Below are 25,132 nucleotides of genomic sequence, written 5' to 3' on the forward strand. Positions count from 1 at the left end.
CAAAACATTTGATAAAATCAAATATCAATATGTATTGCCAGACATTTTCTCAATGACAAACTGATACTGGTGTGGGTTTATTCACAGAAACGATTCACAGACGTTTTTTTTTTTTTTTTATCTGTTAAATTATGAAACCAAATAATATCAGATAAACCAAAGAGCAATTTAGAAACTAAAATCTGAATTTGCTCAATTTGGAATTCAAGCCATAATCAGATTATAAATAATGCTAATTTTATGCTAATGAATAAAATGTTTACATTTTACATAGAATTATACCTCACAGATACAAAGCATAAATACTCAGAATAAATGCGTCTGATATTAAAATATTTCCTGCGTCACCATTTTCCTACTTATACTACACCCTAAAAGTAGTTTTTATGTGTGTGTGAAGAACGAAAACTTTTAAATGTGTAGCAGAAGAGTAAACTCAAGCTTTGGTGTTTCTGACGTCACAAACTACCTTGTAACCAATCAGATCAATGTGTGATTATCAAAGAGTGGCTCTCTGAGCTGAGTGAGTGGAGGCGGGGCTCATTTGCATATTCATACAACCGTGCATACTAAATGAGGCAAGGGTGTCGAGTTACATTCAAGCTAAAAAAAAACTTTACAATATTTAATTTTGGTGGTCAAAGGTGAGTTTTAAGGGATAAAATAATTGACTACAGGTGGACTTTAAATTTAAAAGAGGCAAAAACCTGAAAATAAAAACATTTAACAATGGACACCGTTTTTGTTTTCTTTCAGGAGATACTCAAAGCTTTACTGGAAGACTTACAGAAGGAACTGAGGATATCTGTGAATCGTGAACAGAATCTGTGTGAAACTGATGAAGATATTAAGGTTAGAAATAATCAATGTGATTAATGCAATTCTGGAAGTGTAGATACTGATGTAGATCTAGTTTGGTCAATATTGTTGTCTCTAATTTCAGTTTCACGCTCAATGCATAGAGACTCAGATTATAGATGAGTTTGAGGAACTTCACCAGTTTCTACATGATGAAGAAGTGGCCAGAATAACAGCGCTGAGAGAGGAAGAGGAGAAGAGGAGTCAGATGATGAAGGAGAAGATTGAAGAGATGAGCAAACAGATTTCATCTCTCACAATCACAATCAGAGACATCGAGGAGCAGATGAAGACTGAAGATGCTTCATTCCTGCAGGTGTCAATTCATCTTCATTATTCTCCAGTTATATGAATGTCAATTTCAGAGATTTAAGCCAAACTCAGTTTTGCTGAATAATTTACATTTCTTTATTTTTTCTTTACAGAACTTTAAGGCCACATTGCAAAGGTTTGTGTTTGTTTCTCTCTGTGTTTCAAAACTCAAACCATCAGCATCTCTGACTCTTGAATGTTGTTTCAGAGCCCAATATCTTCCAGATCCAGACCCCAGTCCAAGTGTGGCGATCACTTTCACAGATCACCTGACCAACCTGAAGCTCAGTGTCTTACAGAAGATGCAGGACAATGTTGGTAAAAGTGTGTATGACAGAACGCAACCATGATTTCTGTGGTTATTTGGCTTAATGTGTGTGTGAGTGTGTATCTGTTCTCTCTCTTCAGCCTCAGACTTCAACATGATTCCAACATTTGGACGCTATCTGTCCAAAATAGGACCACTGCAAGAAGTAAAATATATGAAACGCCGGGGGATCAAGTTTGGATTGGAATTAAAAAAGAGCAAGGGTAAAGACATGGGGAAAAAATATTAAAATAATAAAATTTGATACAGAGAAACAAAGTTTCAGACTTTCTATTTTGTTTTTTTAAGCATTTGAAGCTCTAAAACATTTTCACAAACTCTCATAGAAATGTATTAAAGGAGGGGTTTTTTTTTTTTTTTTTTTATTTACAAGTATGTATATACCCTTCAATAACACAAAATTTACAACATCAGAGAAGGGTGAATTTAAATTTACCTTTAAAATAGAGGACATCTTGTTGAGTTAAAGGAGGAATTGTTTACAACTACAGACTGTCCACATACTCTCAACAGATAAATGATTTCTTTCTTAATGTCTATAAATTATAACTTTAAATATTGTAACTGGTTTCCAAACAAGTCTTTTTAGTTTAACAGAACATGTAAGTGTGAGCAGCTCTGTTCAGTTAAGAATACGTATATTTTCTCCACAAAGTAACAGAAATATTGAATTTATAATTCACCTGAGTCACTCACAGAGCATGTAACTCACCGACCCTGTTATGGCTAACAGAAATGCTGTCTTCATAGAAAGGCTTCTAATATCTGCCTGTTCATAAGGTGCTGAACACAAACTGTCCCAACACCAATCGTAAATCCCACTGGGTACACACTACCTGTACTGGTGGCTTTAGCCGTACAGCTCCTTTAAGATAAGCCACCACTAGCCTATTTGCACCAATTGACACCTGCTCCATAGGATCCCGATAAGCAGACAGGGCAGGCTCAAACACTTAAAGTGTGGCTGGAGAACATCCAGTATCCAACAAATACTGCAGGAAGTTCCACTGATGGGGCAATCAACTGGGTTGAGAGCACGATCTGTGCACCAAGACACAAGTTTCCACTTACTGGCATAAGTACGACGTGTTGAAGGTGCTCTAGCACTCATAACCGTATTCCTTACTCACCCAGAACACTGATAGAGCACCCGCTCAACCCCAGGGGCCAGATGCACCGCTTCAGTCTGTCCGGAAAGGGATGCCACAGCCCAACCCAAGGCATTGCTGGGCAACAAGGAGCCACTAGAATGAGCCTGTGATGCTTCTCCTGCACTCGTCTCAGGACGGACCAAAGGAGTGGAATTGGGGGAAAGGCATAGAGGAGAAGCTCTGGCCATTCCTGGCCGACCCTCTTCCTCCTGCACTGAAAACCATAGCTGACAATGTGTCGCTGTCCTGCTGGCGAAAAGGTCAACGGGCGCTCTTCCAAATTGACTGAACAACTTCCTTGTGCAGACATCATTCCTCTGGTCTCGGCTCCGAACGGGAAAGTATGTCCGCCACACTGTTGCAGCGATCGGGGATGTGAGATGCTCTGACTGAAAGAAAGTGCTTGTTTGCCCACAAAAGAAGCCTTCTGGTCAATAGGAGACAGGATAGGGACTTGGTACCCCCTTGGTGATTGATTAAAAATACCATTGTGGTATTTGTCCGTCCTTACCAGAATGTGTCTCCCTGATAGTTCCTGCTTGAAATGTCTCGGGGTGAAAATACTGCCCACAGTTCCAGCAGATTGATATGAAAAGTCCTTAACGCTGGGTCCCACCTGCCCCGAATACCTCAGTTACCTCGTTTCCACCAAAAAAGAACTGGTTCGGAACTGGTGCTGGTTTAAAGTTGGTTCAACTTGCAAACCTTTTCAGAACCTGTTTGTTTTTCCACTGACTAGAGAGCCCAGCGAACGATGTTGTTACGTCACTGTGTACGTCGCCATACGTCTTCGCTTTCCCAGAAACGCTTGCGCCAACTTCAAGCATAACAATTACAATAACCCCGCCCCCTGCCCCCAACGTAAGCATGACGTGGTAAAAGAACGGTTCTAGTCCAGCAAAGAGTTGGTGCCGCTTTGGAACCAATTTTCCTGGCCGAGAACCGGTTCTTTCGAAACACAAAGAACTGGTTCGCAAGTAGGCGCCGGCTCCGAACCGGCTCTCGAAATGCTTTGGTGGAAAAGGGGTAAGTGCTGGCAAAGTCCTCCCCACCCACTGAGGGAGGCATCCGTGGTCACCACCTCCCTGCGTGCTGGAGGAGAAATTGGTCCCTTCTCCAAAGTCTCAGATACCCCTTTTCCACCAAAAACGAACTGGTTCGGAACTGATGCTGGTTCAAAGTTGGTCCGGCGTTGGTTCAACTTGCGAACCTTCTCAGAACCTGTTTGTTTTTCCACTGACTAGAGCGCCCAGCGAACGACGTCGTTACGTCACTGTGTACGTCACCATACATCTTAGCTAGAAACGCTTGCAAGTACAACATTACTTTGGGATTATCTCTAACTTGTGAACCAAGAAGGCTTTAAAAAACAATTGAAATATGTAAGTCTTTTAATCTTTTCCTTTGATATGTAATCTTTTCTGATTAGTTATGTACTCCTGTCTTGTGTATTTTTTTTTCTTTCCATTTATTTGTTCTATATTGTGACTGTTTTCTCCTTTGCTTACATAACGTTTTCAATAAAAAAATAAATTAAAAAAACTAGAAACGCTTGCGCCAACTTCAAGCATAACAATTACAATGGCGGACTACATCGTGTTTCTGCAAATGTTTCTCCTGGCTTTGCGATCCTATATTATGTCAGAAAATATGTTATCTAAACCCGCCCCCAGCCCCCGACGTAAGCATGACGTGGTAAAAGAACGGTTCTAGTCCAGCAAAGAGTTGGTGCCGCTTTGGAACCAGTTTTCCTGGCCGAGAACCGGTTCTTTGGCTGTTGAAACACAAAGAACTGGTTCGCGCGCAGGCACCGGCTCCGAACCGGCTCTCAAAATGCGTTGGTGGAAAAGGGGTAAGAGAGGCTGCAAACTGGTCATGACCCGAACCAGCGTGTGTCGATTGTGAACCGGTGACAAACGTTTGGCCATCAACCAGTGTTGGCCCGGACAAAGATGCAACAGGCCTAGCTGAATGACTGAAGACGCTGCTGTAAGAAGACCTGCCAGTCTTAGAAAGCTGATAAAGGGCAGCTTGCAATGGACCTGAAACTTTATTAAGTTGTCTGCAACACCTGCCTTCTGCTTTCCATGAGGGTTGCTCTCATTGCCCTGGAATCCAATCCCATGCCTAGAAAGCACACTGACTGACTTGGACTTAGGCAGCTTTTCTGAAAATTCACCTTCAGACCCAAAGCAGCAACATGAGACAACAGACAACAGGTGAGTGTTGTCGACAGCTTGCTGAGGTGACCTGGCGCACAACAGCCAATCGTCCAGATATGGGAGGATCAGCATGCCCTCTCGTTAAAGTGGTTCCAGTGCCACGTGTGAAGACCCGGGGACAAAGAGAGACGCCGACTGGAAGAACTCTGAACTGGTAGGTCCTGTTCTAAAAAGTGAACTGAAGAAACCTTCTGTGGTGCGGGGCGATGGACTGCTACAGGAACCTGTCTGTGACTTACTGTATAACTTATTGCAGACTGATCTCATGAAATGGCGTATGTATGACACGCCAATTCGTATTTCCATTTTTGGCGTGCTATCAACACGCATAATCGCTTTTCAGCGTGTTTATCAACGCCGTTGACTTAACGATACATTACTGTATATATAAATATATGACCTACCCCAACCCCGTCCCTAAACCTACCCGTCACTGGGGTTAATACCATTTTATGAGTCTTCCCCTACCATCCTAGGAAAAAAATATCGCTCCCCAGATGTAGATCTACATTTTGCTTCGTTTCACTCGGACATTTAACGGCGTAGACATACACGCAAAAGATGACGGTTCGTTTCGGCGTGGACATACACACGGATAAGGACATACACGCAGATATCTCAAAACGCGTATATATAACACGCCACTTGACTTGAAAGTGGCGTGTATGTTTACTCAAAAGTCATGATGTCATGTTGCTTATTGGTTGCATTGTAATTTGGATCTCGTCATCTGTCAAATTAGGATATTTGTTACTGAACTGCCCTGTATTTAAGCAACACATATAGATTTCTTTATTATTTAGATTTATTATTAATGTGTCTGATTTGCATTTTTGAGCATCTTAACGGCTGCTCCCCATGTGGTTTAGTTGGCACGGTCTGTGAAAGACTTCTTTGCTCTTTAACAATCAAAATAGTTCCAAACAAATGCCTTGTTCAAATGCCCACACTTGTGGGTCTTTGCACTAGACCACTTGTCTACTTGCATGACATATTTCCCAAGTAGGCGTAAAGACTGCAAGTGTGTGTAGAACTTTTGATTACTCCAAAGGCTAAAGTTTCTGCAGGAACACGCGTTACTAAATTAATCTGGTGGAGTCAATGATCCACTCATAAAGAGCATTCGTTTTGAATGAATATTATATATAGTTATTATATATTGGTGTAGCCTATATCACCTCCTTATAACATGCATTGTATGCTTGTTATATTAATCAGAGTATAAAGGGACTCAAAACGGCCAGCCCACTCTGATAATGCAAATGAGTCGTCTTCCAAACAAAGAATAGAATAGAATAGAATAGCCTTTATTGTCATTGCACTGTAGAGGTACAACGAAATTTTTGTGTGCTCACAGAGCCGCCCCTTGCACCAGACATAAAAATAAAATTAAAATTAAAAAAAGCAACACGAAAACAAAATACATTTGGACAAAAGACAAAAAGGGCTAAACGAGCAATGTTCTCTCATTAAAATAATATAATATATGCAATACGTACACGCATATACACACATACTCATACACACATATATATATAAAATCTAAGAGGTTAAAAATGCTAAAAGTGACTATAGTTATAGAATCTTGCTTGAAATGACACCTTTTTCATTGGTCAAGCCAAACTCAAGAGGTGTGACCTCTACAGAAGTTAAAAAAAACGGGCATTATTTCAGTGACCCACTCTCATCTTGTTGCTGTTCATGTGGGAAAAGAGTGGAGACATTCGTCCTATGACGCTGCGGGATCTCACTTTTCCCTGAAGTGCAGCTGTATATATTCTTTATATGTTTCTTTAACTGTACTATATTGCATTATATCATTTTTTTTTTTTTTTTATAATTTGTTATATTTTATTTTGGTATAATTCCTATGTTTGTCTGTACTTGCCTTCTGCACTGGAAGCTTCTGTCACCGAAACAAGTTCCTTGTGTGTGTGTTTGTGTGTGTAAATATACATGTCAATAAAGCTCTTTCTGGTTCTGATTCTGCAGTGCGCGTTCATGTGTTTTGGAGGAGGCGTGGCTTTGGAGACGCTCTGAAGGGAAGTGTGAGATCACGTGCTTTCAAGACTAACTTTCTATTGGTAGCCTCTCTGAAACTGCCTACCCTTGCTTTATAAGAAAGTGAAACTTTACTTTGAGATTCATTTCTAAGCAACTTAGAAGAATGGCGTCTAGATCTTTTGCTGAGGAGGATTTATCTTGTCCGGTGTGCTGTGACATTTTTATTAATCCTGTTCTTCTGTCGTGTAGCCACAGTTTTTGTTCAAGCTGTATTCAGAGGGTTTGGAAAAATAAAACATTTAAAGAATGTCCGGTTTGCCGAAGAACATCTTCAAATGATCGTCCTCCGGTAAATTTGGCTTTAAGAAACATGTGCGAGAGTTTTCAACAGGAGAAAAAACAGAAATCTGGATCTGTCTGCAGCGTTCACAACGAGACGATCAAACTCTTCTGTCTGGATGATCAACAGCCCGTGTGTGTGGTGTGTCGAGACTCCAGAAAACACACCGACCACAGATTCTGTCCTCTAGATGAAGCTGTCGCGGATAAAAAGGTCAGAAGATGTTTGAAACATTTAATTAAATCAAATATCAATAATTATTGATAGACAATTTCACTTTGAACTAATAACGGTGTTATATTTATTTATTTATTTCACTTAAGATCTCCCCCTTTGTTATTACTGTTATATTTATTATTTTGGAAATTATTATTTTAATATATAATTTCATTTATTTTACTGATATTGATTTCTATTAATTGAGATGTGGTATTTCTATGGTTATATGCAGGGCTTGACATTAACACCCGCCAAATGCGGTTGGATTTTGCTTTTGGCGGGTAACTCCAACTAGTCACTGCGGGTTGGATAATTGTAGTTTTTTCAAGAGGCATCTGAAATAAGCCATATTGCAGTGTGACACTACGACACTACAACTCCCATGAGTAGGCTAATACATACATCCACACAGTGTTGCCTTGCGCTTGCGCTCTCACATTCAAGTATTTTTTCAGAATTTGCATTGATGAGCCAAAAATAATTTGTTCTTCTTTGCTCATTGTTGTTCTAATGCAGAGATGTTTTTTCGACTCTATTATTTACTGCTGTTGTTGTTGATGATAAGGAGTGTTTACATTTACATTGTATATTTCTATCCATTTCTTGTCAACCTTACCAGTAGTCATTATTAGGGCCTGAGCACAAAAATGACACAATTTTTTTTGCAGTATTGTTAAATACGGTTCGTGGCTCCTTTAAAGGTGAACTAAGTAACTTTTTTACCTTAACCGAACAGCTTTGGAGTCATTGTAATGTTTATATTACTGATTTCGTGTTGAATGGTGGTCGTCTCGCACCCCCCTGGTGCCTGTGAGCTGCAAAACCACCCTTGCAACTTTGGGCCGCCGGCCTCAGTGTTAGGAAGTATCGTGTGATATCAGGTCTCGCGAGGTAACGAATTGCTTTACGGCAAAAAACAGATCTGATAAAATTCTGATAAAATGAGCATCAAACAGAAATAACCCGGCGGCGTATACATGTGGTGTTGGGCGCGCGCAGCTCTTAAAGGGGCCATACCTTATTTCCACTCGTTACAGCGTCCATCCTACTGAACAGGTACCGGTGTACAGGGGGAGGGGATCCGGCCAGGAGTGCGAGCCATCTCTGCGTGAGTGCTATTCACGACAGTACAAGTGCTCCACAGAGTCGCTGTTTGACAAAAACGGAATTCCTACTTAGTGCTGCTTTAAGACCTTTGTTCCGGTTCCAGTTCCGGTTGCTCTCCTTCAGTTCCATAGATATATACACTAAATGTCGCCTTGGCTATGGCAGTTCATTGGAACGAATGTGCCAAAAGAGCCGCCATCATGGAACAGTGGAGCCCCATCAGCGTCAATGTAGGAAAAGGTCTAACGGAAATAAAATCACCATAAATCATCATGAATGCGATTTGTTTTGGTTCGTTCCAACGGTCAGACATGTATTTATCATTGAGTCCAGAGAAATTTAAATTTCTTTTTTGAAAGAATTTTTTCTTTTGCAATCCGTCCCCTCGGTTTATAAACTACTCACGAATTCTTAAACTGTTCCCTCGATTTAACAAATCATGCACACGGATTAATAAACCATACCCACAAGTTCCTAATCCGTTCTCTCAGATTTGTAAACCATGCCTTCAGTTTTTGCAATCTGTACCCACAAATTCATAAACCGTGCCCATGCTTTTGCAATCCTTTCCCACGGGTTTGTAAAATGTATACGCGCAACCGGCGCAACGTCATAGAATGTCTCTGAACAGATTCTCGCCCACTTTTAGGGGAAAATAAAAAGACTTCCCATAGAGAGTGGGAGAATGAAAGCATATGTTTTTAAATTGAGCAAATTAAGTTTGTTGATGTATCTTGCAGGGTGGACATACTTGACATGTTTTATATTAGTGATTTATTAAATTATTCACGCCTGCCGGCTGTGTACTGACGTTAGTTTGTGCCGTTATTTTGTATTGAAGTCTATGGGAAGTCTAGTTTGTTTTCCCCTAAAAAGGGGCGGGGACGAAATTGACAGTTAAGTTCCCGGATGTGCCGGCAGTGCGTATACCATGGACAGTAAAAGAAATGGACACAGCGACCCCCTTGATTTCAACGAAGAAAACTGAAGCCCGATTATTGCACTTCCTTCCTGATGGCTGAGCGACTGCGCAGGCTCAAACTGAGCGTGACGACAGTCTGACAGTTGTAAATCTTCTAGTAGCTGTGCCAAGACAAATCTGAATCACCTAATTCCTCAAAAACGTTGAAATATTTTGTCCTGTTGCTTTTATGGACTCTCTATCTATGGGCTTCTCCTTGACTTTATGCCTCTATGTCCCCACGATTGCCTCATAGACAGTAAAAGATTGCCTCCGAGCTTCTCCTTCTGTCTATATTCTGTCTATAATACAAGTTAGACAATAATAATACAGGGCTAAGATTATGACAAATACACACAAGATTTTGATGCATATCCAAGTGTTTGTGCGGAGTGTGGAGCGCGCACTGCATGGTACGGAGACGCCGGCGCGAACACTTGCATTTTCCTATCAACAGTGGAAACAACTGATTTCCATTACACGAGAGTAGATGTTAAAACTTCATGCTGATTTGTACGGCTTTCGCCAAGATAAGCAAAGCTAAGACGTAGCTTTACAGTAAACTATGCTTCTCCATCCATTTACGCTTCTTTCCATATGGTGGTGTGACTCCCCTTCTGTCCGGCGTTAACGGCAGCAGTGTACTTGGCGCGTCAGCACACGCGACGGCTGCAACAACAGGACCAGCACGACAACCGTCTGGATTGAGCAGAGTAGGGGACATCTCTAGGGTCTTCAAGTGGGCACCTTCCGTCCTCAGTGTTTCGTCGACTAGCCCACGACACCTCAAGAGGGCTCGACAGTGACTCTGGCGTCCCAGAGTCACCCCCCTCCGTCCCCCACTCAACTCAGCCCAGCTTACTGACCTCTACATCCCTCCTGCTGCTGAGACCTAACCACAATCTCACAATCTCTCCGCAACCCAACCATACGCGCCAACCCGTTTGACTAAGGCTGTCGAGCCCCACTGGTGCGTTAATATTTAGTTTCAGTGGCAACGGTTCCGTATGGCATACCACCTACCGCAAAACACAATATCCGCCCAACCACCCGTCATTCACGCAATATCCACAGGAACGTATACAAACAAACCAACAGACTCTTCAAGTTTTCAAGAATTCTACGAAACCGTAGCGTGGCGGCCTGTACACAGCCAGCTAGCATCTTTCCGTCTCAACCACAGCCAGTTGCTGCTCCTTTCTGCTGCTTCAGATAAGTTCTTTACTGTGCGACGCAACTCTTGGCCACTGAATCCGATGTTTCTGAGGAACCGGGTTGTAGAGTGTGCCACAAAACCTCGACAACCCACTTCCATTGGATAAACCTGGACTCTCCATCCTCGCTGTTCTGCTTCAGTGGCCAGATGAGCATACCGCAGTTTCTTCCTCTCATATGCCTCATCTACCGCATCCTCCCATGGCACTGTTAACTCTATCAGTTGAACAATGCGTGCTTATCCAGACCACAAAACAATATCTGGTCGTAGGTTAGTGGTGGCAATCTCAGGTGGAAAAATAAGCCATTGATCAAGATCAGCCAGCATCTTCCAGTCCCTAGCAGCTTCCAGTTGTCCTGGGCGAGAATTGGTGTTAACACCTTTTCTTGGTGGTTGCTCGCCTGGGCGGAGGGATATTGTCTTCTGCGTGTAATGTTTTGCTAGAACAGGTGGCAACTTATTGGTCATACTACGCTTGTCTTCCAATGCTAAAGCCAAACATCGCAGTACTTGGTCATGGCGCCAAGTAAACCGACTCATCGACTTAAAATACTCATACAAAAAAGAATAATACATCATTCGCAACTACTTTTATTTCTGTAAACTCACAATAACAAGAAAACGTTGTGCTTTTGTAAAATAAAATAAAAGAATCAGGCGCACTTTCATGATCTCCGGAGCGCGTCTCATAAATGAACTTAAGCAAAATATAGCCTACCTTTATAAAGCTCGAAAATTGAATCGAAAGCAAATACCGTCTGATCATGTAATCCGTATGAAAGGTGCATTTCTCTCTAAAGGCGCATCCGCTTTACAGCGGAGATGGAGATATGTTTGCAGCCGACACTGATTTAGAAAACACTAGTTTATTAATAAACAATTAAAATGGGTCCGTGTAACGACACATCTATTATCATTAGCTCTATGGTTCCAGAGACATGGCTCTTCTCATTCAGCACTACGGGAAAAATATCATTTCCAGATTCTAATTTGGCCGTTGTAAACCAGTAAAATCGACATTTTTTCCATATTAATTTGTGAATATTTTAAATGTTTAATAAAGGGGCAAAAAGTCATAAACAAAAATCTGAAAATTGCGTCAATAATTTATTTATTTTTTGCGCAGGATTTTGGTGTGTAGCTTACAGTTCAAATTCAAATTTTGGTGTTCAACTTTGCGTTTTAAAAATACAACAACCGTTCATTTTTCAATTACGGGTTAAAAAAGGAAAACTAAATGGACGCAAAAGTACACAAATGGATTAATCCGTGTGCAGGATTTGTTAAACCGAAGGAACAGTTTAAGAATTTGTGAGTACAGTTTATAAACTGAGGGGACGGACTGCAAAACCGTCGCCATGGATTGTTTTGTTTTGTTTTGTAATACGGAGCTGAAAACCTGTGTAAATATATTCACCATGGTCCATTTATGTACATAATAAAAAGAATACACTAGTCTACAAAATCGCATCAAGGTAAGCTATAAGTGAACATTTGAACCTTATATATATATATAAATGCCTATGTATGTTTTCTTTTCATATTTCATTACATTATTTACATAAGTTAACGCCCAATACTTGAACAGTTTAATCCGGCAATTCAGGAGTCAGGACGCAGCCTCTGAATCGGGACACAGTAAACCAGCTCTGGCCATGGTCTTGGCTAAGCCGAAAATACATGAAACATCCTCACCATGTCCTCCAGTAAAATATAGACAATAGCCAATTCTGGCTCCATAGCTGTTTACTCAATTATATAAAATGAATTATCAGGATTATCAGTACTATATTAAATAAAAGACCCCAAAATAAAATACATTTACCAATACCAATAGACACTGTTTTTGTTGTTTTCTTTCAGGAGATACTCAAAGCTTCACTGGAAGACTTACAGAAGGAACTGAGGATATCTGTGAATCGTGGACAGAATCTGTGTAAAACTGTGGAAGATATTCAGGTTTGAAATAAACAATGTGATTAATGCAATTCTGGAATTGTTACTGATGTAGATCTAGTTTGGCCAATATTTTTGTCTCTAATTTCAGTTTCACGCTCAATGCATAGAGACTCAGATTATAGATGAGTTTGAGGAACTTCACCAGTTTCTATATGATGAAGAAGCGGCCAGAATAACAGCGCTGAGAGAGGAAGAGAAGAAGATGAGTCAGAGGATGAAGAAGAAGATTAAAGGGACGAGAAAACAGATTTCATCTCTCACAATCACAATCAGAGACATCGAGGAGCAGATGAAGGCTGAAGAAGCTTCATTCCTGCAGGTGTCAATTCATCTTCATTATTCTCCAATTATGAGTCAATTTCAGAGATTTAAGCCAAACTCAGTTTAGCTGAATAATTTACATTTCTTTATTTTTCTTTACAGAACTTTAAGGCCACATTGCAAAGGTTTGTGTTTGTTTCTCTCTGTGTTTCAAAACTCAAATCATCACTCTTAGAAGAAAAGTTTCTATATGGAATATTAAAGGGTTCTGTCAGACGCTTCATATATAGAACATTGTAGAGCTTCCCATCATATTATGGATTTAGTTTTAATTAACCCATTAATTCATTCATTCATTCAAGTATTACATTTTATGCATTTAACAGCTTGTAATCTTTATTACTAAAAATTTGAAATAACCAATTAAATATGAAAGTACAAATTTAAGACATTTTTCCTTTGAAACTTTTGGCCTAAAAGGTTCTTAAATTTTAGTCAAGAACCCCCGATTTCTATATAGAACCACATTGAATCGTCAGCATCTCTGACTCTTGAATGTTGTTTCAGAGCCCAATATCTTCCAGATCCAGACCCCAGTCCAACTGTGGCGATCACTTTCACAGATCACCTGACCAACCTGAAGCTCAGTGTCTTACAGAAGATGCTGGACAATGTTGGTAAAAGTGAGTATGCCAGAACGCAGCAATGATTTTTGTAGTTATTTGTCATAATGTGTGTGTGTGTTTGAGTGTGTATATTGAGTGTGTGTGTGTGTGTGTCACTTCCTGTGAGTGGGTAATGGCGGACGCCGGCCGGCCCACAGCAAACACTAAAAACATCTCACCCGTCGTAACTGCCGTCGAAAAATGCGGAAAGAAGATGTTTAATGCGCAGCTTAGGATACTCTACACACTGTGCTTAATAACAACTCTGAAGGGGACCCTGAAAGAAGCCCGCAAATCTGGCTAAATTTACATACAACAATGGCGCACCTACGACCCGGCGTCTCACCTGGTAGAAGGAATAGACAACCCGAGAGAGTTCGGCGGCTACGTCCAGCGTCTTTCCGAAGAGGAATGGTTGCGGTTCGAAGCAGAAGAAAAAGCTTTCCGAAAAATCCTGGACACGAAGCTGATCGACGATAGACAGAGGATGACATTTACTGGAACAGACCCGACACAGTGGAATAAACTCATGGCGATCTTAAATGGAATATATCACAGAAACGGCACGTTTTCTGGGCATCATCGAAACGGCAGACCTTACGGAAAACCTTTTCTTAAATACACAGTGAGGATTCTCAACAAACTCCCGAACACTGACAAGCCTCCAACAGACAGAACATCGGAGGCTCTGACAGAATGGATAGAGAAACAACTCCGTTTTACGCGCGAGGTCATTCAACCAGCGCTCAACAGAACAGTGAGCCGCGATGAAATTGCTTCTCTCTGGAATAACAACAAGACTAAAGCTATTAGAGTCATTAATAATAGTATTTCCATAGAACCTCTGTCAGGCACGAATGATATAGAGCGAGTTTATAACCATTACTGCGATAAAAACCAAGTAGACGCCACCGGCGAATGCCTCGCCACGCTCCCCTGGCTAGATGCGCTAGAGTTAAATCCCCCTACCGAAACACCGAATACCTCGCTGTTTACATCTCAGGAGGTTTTAAGGGTGATTGAAAGCCTACCGAACAACAAGGCGTGTGGACCCGTTGGCGTTACATATGAAACACTTAAGTTAAATCCACAAAACAATGGACATGTATCGCACTAACGCAATTATTTAATGTCTGTCTGACCAATGAGAAAATAACAAATTCGTGGAAAAGAAGCCCTTATTCACAGAATTCAGAAAAAAGACAATATACCTGACAACCCAGCAACATGGAGAGACATCTCTTTACTCCCTACCATTTACAAAGTTCTTATGAAGTGTATTCTGAATCGCATCCTGCCATGGCTCTGCGAAATGAACATATTGTCGGAAAAACAAAAAGCCTATATTAATCGTCAAGGCATGAATGAGCACGTTTTCTGCTTGAAAACAGCAATTGATGATTTTAAGCATGAATCCACCAAGTTTTATGCAGTCTTTTTAGACTTCCGTGATGCATTCGGCTCATTGCCGCATGGCGTTATGATTAAAGCCTTAGACGAAATTAACCTACCCAAACCTTTTATCAACACGATTAAGGATATCTACAGAAACACCTTTATCCAGGTGATCTGTGGAGACCAACTGACTAGCCCAATCCAACTAAGAACTGGCATCAAGACAGGCTGCCCATGGAGCGCAGTAAACTTTATTCTAGGCCTTAACCAGTAGCTCAAGTGGCTGTGCCTCTGCTCCCCCTCGCACATCAGATCACCAAACCCTGTCCAGGCCTATGCAGGCGACGTCCAGGTGTCATCTAGAGATGAGAAAGTGATTAAAACCATGCTCTCCCATACTGATAAATTCATGCGATGGTCCGGACTAGAGGTGAAAAACACCAAGTGTGCTGTGTTTTATGAGAGACGCAGTGGAGGCAACAGATGGTATCAAGCCAAGAAAGACAAGCAACCCTCCTTTTCCATCATGGGCAATGAAATTAAAGTGTATGCGCGCCATGAAACCTACTGCTACCTTGGACACCGGTTCAACATCGCGGGCGAATGGGAAGAGCAAATACGTGAACTCAGCAGCAGTGAATACTGCACAAGGCTGGACATGGTGGATTCATCCCCCCTCCCTGTCACAATGAAACTACAGGCCATAAGAGAGATTGCCCTTTCCAAAATACAGCACCTTTTTGCAAACTTACATATCCCCAAATGCACCTTAAATGAGCTGAATAATCTTTTTGCAAACTTACATATCCCCAAATGCACCTTAAATGAGCTGAATAATAAGACTGTAGGCCTGGTAAGACGCTGGATAGGACTAAATGCACACTCGACAAGAGATGTCCTGATTCACAGGTCTAGAGAGGGAGGGCTGGGCGTCCCTCATATAGAGTGGGTGTATGTTGCCGCCAGAATAAGCAACCTGTTAAAGATGTTAAATAATGATGACGCAGCCGTGCGTGAGCTCGCCCGAGCCTCACTTCTACTACATCTGGGAAAACGCAAGGTTCCTCTTTCTACATCAGATGACGCCAGCTTCCTCGGGTTCAGAAAAAAATCCAATGGAAAATTGGACACCAACACACCAGGCTTTGGCGTGCGCTCGGACTGGCTGGACCCGAATGACCTCCGCAACCGCGCAAATATCCAACTGCGCTGGAGGAACACAGCAGGACAGGGCTGTAACTAGGGCTGTAGTCAAGACCACCTTTGTCGAGTCCAAGACCAGGACTAGTCGAGTCCAAGTCAAGACCAAGTCCAAAAAGGTCCGAGTCAAGACCGAGTCCAGGACAGGAAAAAAGTCTTATGCATGACATTATCAAGACAATCATTTTGGGTTATTATTTGTTGATCTAAAAGCAAAAACAGTGTCACAACACCCAGGATTTTTAAGTATAGACATTCCCCTTGATATCATCTTCTAATCTAAAGAAAAAAGAATGATGACATATGGCGATACCTCATAATAGCAGTGTTAGAACTGATACAAACACCAACCCACTACTATTACCACTGCTAGGCACTAGTAGCCTACTGAGCATTTGAGCAACTAAATGACAATATAGCTTCACTCCAGTAAAATATATCTGTGGTAATTTCTTCACGTTAAACCGAACTTTTATTTTGACGGGTTTCTGAGTGTATCTGACGATGAAATGCTGAAGATAAACGTGTACTTGAGTGTGTGTAGTACATGAACCTGCGGCACTCATTTGCAGAGACTCGCTGAACAATCAGATTTGATAGCAGTCTTTAATATTCACAGTGACTAGTCCATATAGCAATTTCATATTATGATCAGCAGTGAATAGACAGATCTGTTATTTCAGCTATGCGCCGGTATTGCAGTAGCAAATAGTAGAAAATAAATCACACACGCGCAGGTCGTACTTGTGAATGACTGGCACTACAATCTGCGGTAATCTGTGGAGGTTTCTGCGGGTGCATACTACAATAATACGTTACTGGGAACATAATAAAGACACCTGGACTACATATTTGGCAAGACCAGTGGCCGAGACCGAGACAAGTCCGAGTCCGAAACAAGTTCGAGACCATAGAAAAACGGTCTCGAGTCCAAGACCGGACTCGAGTACTACAGCCCTGATAAGAACATTGTCACGGATTCAACCATTATGGCGGAGGGAACCATCATAACTGGCGACAACATTCAACTCCTTGACACTCAAAATATCAGAAGGACAATAATCGATCATTTCCATTTGCGTATGATACAGCACTGGACAGGCCTACGCCTACAAGGACAACTGGCCTGCCTGCCCTGTGCTGACCATAACGTGTCACACACACTTTTGAAAAACACAGCCCTACAAGATGACATCCACAGATTTACAATTAAAGCTCGTCTTCAGGTACTACCAACAAAGTCCTACTTAGCAACATGGTTTCCATCTGCACACGAGCCGTTTTGCCTGCAACATCACAGCCGGCAAAGAGACACGATCGATCGCGCATATGCCCTGCCTACAAAGGACTGTACATCGCGTGCCATGACCGTATTGTTGCACTCGTAGTGAAGGAGCTCAGAGACAATGTCAACTTTACCACAATCCATTGTAATGAAAATATCAAGATAGACTGGTTCTCACCTCCACACGAACAGTGCACTACATTGGAAACTGCCATAAATCACTTTCCAAACACACCTGACATAGTTGTAATTAATGAACACACCAAAGCCGCTACAATAATAGAAATTGGTTGCTCTTTTGATGCTTACATGGACACCTGCTATGCTTCAAAACTGCTGAAATATCAACCCTGGTACAATGTATTCAATAACTTTGGCTATTCTTGTATAGTTATTGCCCTCATTTTTGGTAGTTTAGGCCATGTGCACAAGTTGTGTGTAAGAGGCCTGCAGATTTGCAGACTATATAAGAACAAGGCCAAAAAACTGACCAGATATTGCTCTGTATCAGCAGTGATTGGTAGCCTCTACATATGGAGGCGCAGGTGCCACCTTTACCCTTAAATGTGCATAATGGACTGAGACATTGGCTGCTGTTGTACACCCTTTTTTTTCCCTTCAAATTTGGATTATGCCATGATATATGCTTATCTTTTATTTCAAATAAATAATTTAAATGTTCTCTCTCTTCAGCTTCAGACAACATCGCAAGCAAGCCAGAAAAAGGAAATGAAATTAGACCATCGACTCATTTCTGGGGGGCAAAGCAAGAAAAACAAAATGAAATTGGACCATCATCTCATTTCCAGGGGGCAAAGCAAGAAAAACAAAATGAAATTAGACCATTATCTCATTTATTGGGGGCAAAGAAAGAAAATGAAATTAGACCATCATCTCATTTCCAGGGGGCAAAGCAAGAAAAACAAAATGAAATTGGACCATCATCTCATTTCCAGGGGGCAAAGCAAGAAAAACAAAATGAAATTAGACCATTATCTCATTTATTGGGGGCAAAGAAAGAAAATGAAATTAGACCATCGTCTCATTTCCAGGGGGCAAAGCAAGAAAAAGAAAATGAAATTAGACAATTAATTCATTTCTGGGGGGCAAAGCAAGAAAAAGAAAATGAAATTAGACCAGTAACTCATTACTGGGGGGCAAAGGCCCGTAAATGCCCCCTTAGGGGCTTCTCGGAAAAGCCGAACATGAGATCCAGTTCCCAGTTGTCGGAAAATAAATGAACAAATGAACGTGAAAAAACAAATGAACGTAAAAAATCTGTTGGAATGTCATGAAATCAATGTTACAATGTAATGTTGATTCAACATCATATTTGTAGCCTCATTTAATGCTGCAAATACAACAAAAGTAACGTTAACATAAATCAATGCTGCAATCCGATGTACAAATGCTGAAACAACATTAACATTTCAACACTTCAATTTCACATCATCAAATTCCTGACCTTTACAAAGTTTATATTACTACAGTAAAACACTGTAATTTTATGAAAACCATGTACACTTTTAAAACTTTTATCTTCTTTTATTTCAAAACAATCAATAGAAATTTGCTCTTTGGATAAACTTTAATTGATAAATCCTTAAAATCTAGGGGGGTTGCATATTTCTGATTGCAAATATTAAACCCTCCCCCCAAAGATTTTAAGGATTTGTCAATTAAAGTTTATATATCTTTTACTGTACTAATTGCATTATTTAGATTTTTTTTTCCTTATAATATTGTTATATTTTATTTTGGTGTAATTCCTATGTTTGTTTGTACTTGCCTTCTGTACTGGAAGCTTCTGTCACCAAAACAAATTCCTTATGTGTGTAAACAAACATTCATGTCAATAAAGCTCTTTCTGATTCTAATTCTGCAGTGCGCGTGCATGTGTTTTGGAGGAGGCGTGGCTTTGGAGACGCTCTGAAGGGAAGTGTGAGATCACGTGCTTTCAAGACTAACTTTCTATTGGTAGCCTCTCTGAAACTGCCTAGCCTTGCTTTATAAGAAAGTGAAACTTTACTTTGAGATTCATTAGCAACTATGAAAAATGGCGTCTAGATCTTTTTCTGAGGAGGATTTATCTTGTCCGGTGTGCTGTGACATTTTTATAAACCCTGTTCTACTTTCGTGTAGCCACAGTTTTTGTTCAAGCTGTATTCAGAGGGTTTGGGAAAATAATACACTTAAAGAATGTCCGGTTTGCCGAACAACATCTTCAAATGATCGTACTCCAGTAAATTTGGCTTTGAGGAACTTGTGTGAGAGTTTTCAACAGGAGAGAAGAGAGAAATCTGGATCTGGAGTCTGTAGAGATCACAACGAGAAGCTCAAACTCTTCTGTCTGGATGATCAACAGCCCGTGTGTGTGGTGTGTCGAGACTCCCGAAAACACACCAACCACAGATTCAGTCCTCTAGATGAAGCTGTTGCGGATAAAAAGGTCAGATAAATGATGTTTAAAACATTTGATTACATCAAATATCAATAGACAGACAATTTTACTTTGACAAACTAATACAAAAAAAAAAAAAAAAAAAATGCTCGTGTGGGTTTATTTAAACAGGAACAACACAGACCTTTCTTCTTTCCAGATCTGTTAATCTCCCTGTAAGCAATAATTTTATCCCAGTTAAAACTCATCTTTGATCACCAATATTACATATTTAAAAAAAAAAAATCCTGTGAAAAAAATATTTTCATGACTTAAAGGTGCAGTGTGTAACATTTTTGAGTATCTATTAACAGAAATGCAATATGAGATCCATAACTATGTGTTCAGTGGTGTATAAAGAACTTACTTAATAAACCGTAATGTTTTTATTACCTTAGAATGAGGAATTTATATCTACATAGGCGCGGGAATCCCCTTCTATGAAGGTCGCCATATTGTGACGTCATGTTTCTACCGTAGCCGACAGCGAACACACAGCGTTACAGAGCGCGTTTCGTCACTACCTTGAAAGAGAAGCCGCAGGAAGCTAGAAGAAGCTAGTCATAAACACCGTGAGTAGTGACTTTTCCCTTGTCAGTGGTGTAAATATGTAGTTGGATTGTTTCATGTAACTTAATTCTTCTCCCTCGCTGTGTTATGGCTTTGCTATGTGGGGATAAATGTGCTGGTTAAGTTCGTGAGACAGCTGATTAGTAGGCTACTCTTGTCATTGACCAGTTACTGTTACAGGAATCACCAACCCGTCGATCTTGGAAGCATTTTAAGTCGATCGAGTTTCCAAAATCAGAGAAAAAAAGCCTATTGTGCGTGTAGTAAGTGTGCCTAGGGGATGCGGAGGCGCGCGCGCTTTTACAATCACGTCATTTTTGCCGCACGCACCTTTGGGCTCATGCGGACGCGTCGAGTTTAAGGAAGGCTTTACGCTTTAACCAGCTCAGCCACAGTAACAGCTCATATTAGCAAGCTAAACTTTTACTACCCTGTTAGAAAAAATATATAGTTTCATGTGGTTCTTCTCCCTCGCTGTATTATGGGTTTGCTATGTGGGGAGACTGTGCTGGTTACGTTCGTGAGACAATCAGCTGATTACTATTATTATATTATGTATTAAGACCCCTGATCCTCACCTGAAACTTTATCCATGATGTGGTTTATAATGGACTGTGGTACAGAAACTTGTTTTACTCTGGCTATTCTCTGCTGTCTCAGACGACGATGTTTGTCCCGTTTTAGCCACCGTAGCTTCTTCGAAAGGGAGGGGTGAGCGGTGGGCTGAGCCCTTTAATATAACTTGAATGTAACTACACCAGAGAGAGATACTAGTATAGAGAGATAGTTGCGATCACTAAAGTGCCAAATGCTTGATCGTCACATGATTCGCGTAGACTTCAGATAGTTCCAGGAAGAGCTATGGATTCTGCTCCTGGAGGGCCACTTTGTAGTCAATAAATGCATTAATTTACAATATTTATATAATACTCAGACATGTGAATGTAGTATGTGTATGTAGTTACAGCAATGTTATTTTTAAAAGATAAAAATCTGCTAATATTTTAGGATTAGTGTTGTCAACCAGCGTTGCCTTCCTTGTTTACATTTCAGAGACAGGCCTGTTGCAGTTGTTTTGAAGTATTTTAATGTTCTTAAACATGTATGTAAGTTAAGGGCAAGATGGGTAATTCCTACTACTATTCTGTGCCATTTCAGTGACGTAAATTTCTATCAAAAAAGTTTAATCATTACATCTGAAGAATTGTTACACTACAAGAAAAATATATTGGTCCAGCTCAGGATATGACTGATCATTTTGACCAAATTCTTCACTTGGCAAAAGCCAAATGTCCACCCTGTTACATGACATTCTCATCTCAATTAATCAATGTTTTGAATTCACAGTTATTGTAATATTTACAATTTCTAAGAGCAAAAAATGTCCCTCACTTTACCCTGCAAATGTATTTGAACAAAGTTTTCATTAACAAGCATTATCTTGAAAAATGTTGTTGTATTTTAAGGCAGTGGTAATTTCAACACATTTCTTTTAGAATAAAAAGACACTTCAATGGAATGTTTGCCCCATTTTTGAATTATTTCATTTAGCCATTTCATTCCCTAAAATTAATCACAAAGAAATGTATAACATTTGTTAAACTTATTTTATTAACATAAAAAAACAGAGGTAACAAGGTGGACATCACGTCACTGATCAATATTCAAACTTAAACATTTTTCAGATAACTTAAAATTCACACTTAAACATTTTCACAGATACCAGTAACAGCAACAGTAAACAACTGAACAAACCAGTATCCCAGGTGTTTTTCTATGAAATTCCACACTGTCTTCTCTAGCTGGACGGACCTCTTGTTTAAAGGTTGTGGCTCTTTCATCGGGCACACAATTTGCTTATCCCTGTACCAGCTAATTTCCTCTCGTGGACTCAGCCAGAAGAATTTGTTGGCCCCATTCTTGTGCATGCATTTCAACATCTTCTTCAACCTCCTGGATGATTCCTGGGTAGGGTTCACCAACGTAGTTGACAATGCACCACTGCCCAATGTTTTCTTTCATGATGACCTCAGGGCGTGATGGTTCTTCGATGCAGTGTGGGCTTTCTTCTTCTCCCAGGCTCACCTCCTTCAGCCCATAGCATGCACAGTCGAGTACACCTTTGTCTGCCTGACAAAAGCAAGTTGTTCCTGAGGTCACACATTGTAGTGGATTTAATTCCAGTTTCTACCTAATCAACAAAGCATTCAATCGTAAACTCTCTTTTAACCTTGAGGGCCCTGGCTGTGGGACATTTCTTGGTTCTGGGGGACTGTCTGGACTTGGGGGAGGAGTGGTCATTGACTGGTTAAATTTAAAATTATTTGTACAAACAAATTTACACAGCAAGAAGAAAATAGCTGTCTATGAAAGAGGACATCTAAAAGAAAAAGTCTTGCTACTGTATATCAGTGCAAGTAAAAGTTGTGAAGTTAGTTTATACAGTTGATAAAGGTATAGATAGAATTGAACATTTAAAGTGTAAATTGCAGAAAAAAAGAGATCGATGTCCCTATCGCTGTGTTTGACAGGTGTTTGTGTGGGCTATGCCACCCAATGGAATCAGCAGTGGAGAGTATGTGCTGCCGTGAGGTGAACGCGTTTTTGACCCGCGACCGGCAAATCTGACGTGCCTCATGCAGCATATATGTAAAAACGTAGTAAAAGATTTCAAGAGAGACAGTTCCACATGTAATGCTAGCTTTTTCATATGCAAACATGTCAGCCATTTACAGCAGTGGGCGTTAACACTGAAGTCTCACAGCAGATACTAAATCAGAGGCTAAAATCAGGCTAGGAAAAATGGCTTTTATTTCTAAATTATGACAATTTTTGACCCAGCCTGATCTGCCAGCGATTTGATTTCGCCCTGCAGCTCAGCCTGGAAACCTGTACATCAGTGTTTCTCAACCTCTCCTGCAGGGACCCCCTGACAGGCCATGTTTCTGTTTTAACCCTGAAATGGCACACCTGATTCAAGTCATTAAAGGCTTAATGAGTAGTTGACTAATTGATTAATTGAACTATTCCTACTCTAATTACTCATTAAGCCTTTAATTACTTGAATCAGGTGTGCCATTTCAGAGTTAAAACAAAAACATGGCCTGTCAGGGGGTCCCTGCAGGAGAGGTTGAGAAACACTGCTGTACATTCTTTTATCCTGCTTCCGTTACAATTTTGCGGGGACCAATCACAAACTGGCTTATCCACCTGACGCGCTATTGGCGGGTTTAATCCAATCCAATTCCTTTTAACATCTTGACGATGCTCAATGGCTTCTTTTTAATTTAACAAACAAATCGCTTGAGTGGGTGTAAATACCACTCACTTTAATTAAAAATTTTTTTGCACAACCTGCGAAAATTGCTCGATGCCATTGCTGCTTCTGCAAACCGCTGATCAATGCTCCAAACCAGCTTTCAGAACTAGAGACACGCATCCAAACTTTAATCGAGGATAGTAAGAATGATAGGGCTTTAGATACTGCTTTGGATGCAACTAGCTTAGTGAACTCTGTACATTGTTCACAGACCGTGCAGCAGGGCAACTGGGTGACCGTGAGACACTGCAGTCGCGGGACGAAACACAACTCTTCCATTCCAATAGGCTTTATGCCCAGCTGCACTACTTCCTGAACTTCAGCCAGCTCCTTGTTTCCTGTCTGACATTATTGGACAAACTGATTAACCCAGGTGTGTCTGGTATTTGTTACTGGTCAGGCACACCTGGATTAATCAGTTTGTCCAATAATGTCAGACAGGAAACAAGGAGCTGGCTGAAGTTCAGGAAGTAGTGCAGCTGTGCATAAAGCCTATTACAACATTAAACAGGTTCTCCCCACTCAGTGAAACACCCACTGAGAGTCCTGTTGAATGTGCCCTAGTTATTGGTGATTCTTTTACACGGAACATGAAAATAGAGACACCCGCCACCATAGTCACATGTTTGCTGGGAGCCAGAGCGCCTGACATCAAAGCAAATTTAAAGGGGCTTAAAGCTGGCTAATGCTAATCGTAAATTCTCTAAGATTGTTATTCACGTCGGCACTAATGATGTTCGACTTTGCCAATCGGAGATCACTAAAATTAATGTTAAAGAGGTGTGTGAACTCGCAAGTACGATGTCAGGCACTGTAATTTGCTCTGGACCCCTTCTTGTTCGTCGGAGTGATGAGATACTTATTAGACTATCCTTACTCAATGGCTGGCTGTCTAAGTGGTGTACGCAAAATAATATAGGGTTAATAGGCAATTGGAAAAGTTTTGGGGCAAACCTGACCTGTTGAAAAGAGATGGTATTCATCCCTCTTGGGATGGTGCTGCTTTTCTCTCCAGTAATATGGCACATAGTCTTAGAGCTCAAACCTGACGAATTGGGCCTCAGGCCAGGAAGCCTGAGGATCGGCATTTAGAGACATTCTGAACCCTATTGGAATTAGACAACACGTGTCAGGACCCACTCATTGTCATAATCATACTTTAGATCTAATATTGTCACATGGAATCAATGTTAATGCCGTTGAAATTCTGCAGCAGAGCGATAACATCTCAGATTGTTATCTAGTCTTGTGTATACTTAATTTAGCCAAGGTTACAAATCCGACTCAGTGTTACAAATATGTTAGAACTATCACTCCTCC

At 40.7% G+C, this 25,132-nt stretch overlaps 1 protein-coding gene across 3 annotated transcripts in view; it reads left to right on the forward strand.

Moving 5' to 3' along the window:
- The first annotated feature begins 19,501 nt into the window (after positions 1 to 19,501).
- LOC130073073 (nuclear factor 7, brain-like) overlaps positions 19,502 to 25,132 on the forward strand; it is a 56,906-nt gene continuing 51,275 nt past the window's right edge. For all 3 annotated transcript variants that reach the window (XM_056238502.1, XM_056238500.1, XM_056238499.1), the window contains exon 1: positions 19,502 to 19,932. In XM_056238502.1, the coding sequence (XP_056094477.1) occupies positions 19,540 to 19,932 (393 nt within the window). In that variant the 5' untranslated portion in view covers positions 19,502 to 19,539. The remainder of the gene's footprint in view (positions 19,933 to 25,132) is intronic.

Source organism: Rhinichthys klamathensis, unplaced genomic scaffold (genome assembly GCF_029890125.1).
Source record: "Rhinichthys klamathensis goyatoka isolate OS25496 unplaced genomic scaffold, OSU_Roscu_1.1 h1tg000523l_1, whole genome shotgun sequence".
In the NCBI taxonomy this organism is placed as follows: Eukaryota; Metazoa; Chordata; class Actinopteri; order Cypriniformes; family Leuciscidae; genus Rhinichthys; species Rhinichthys klamathensis.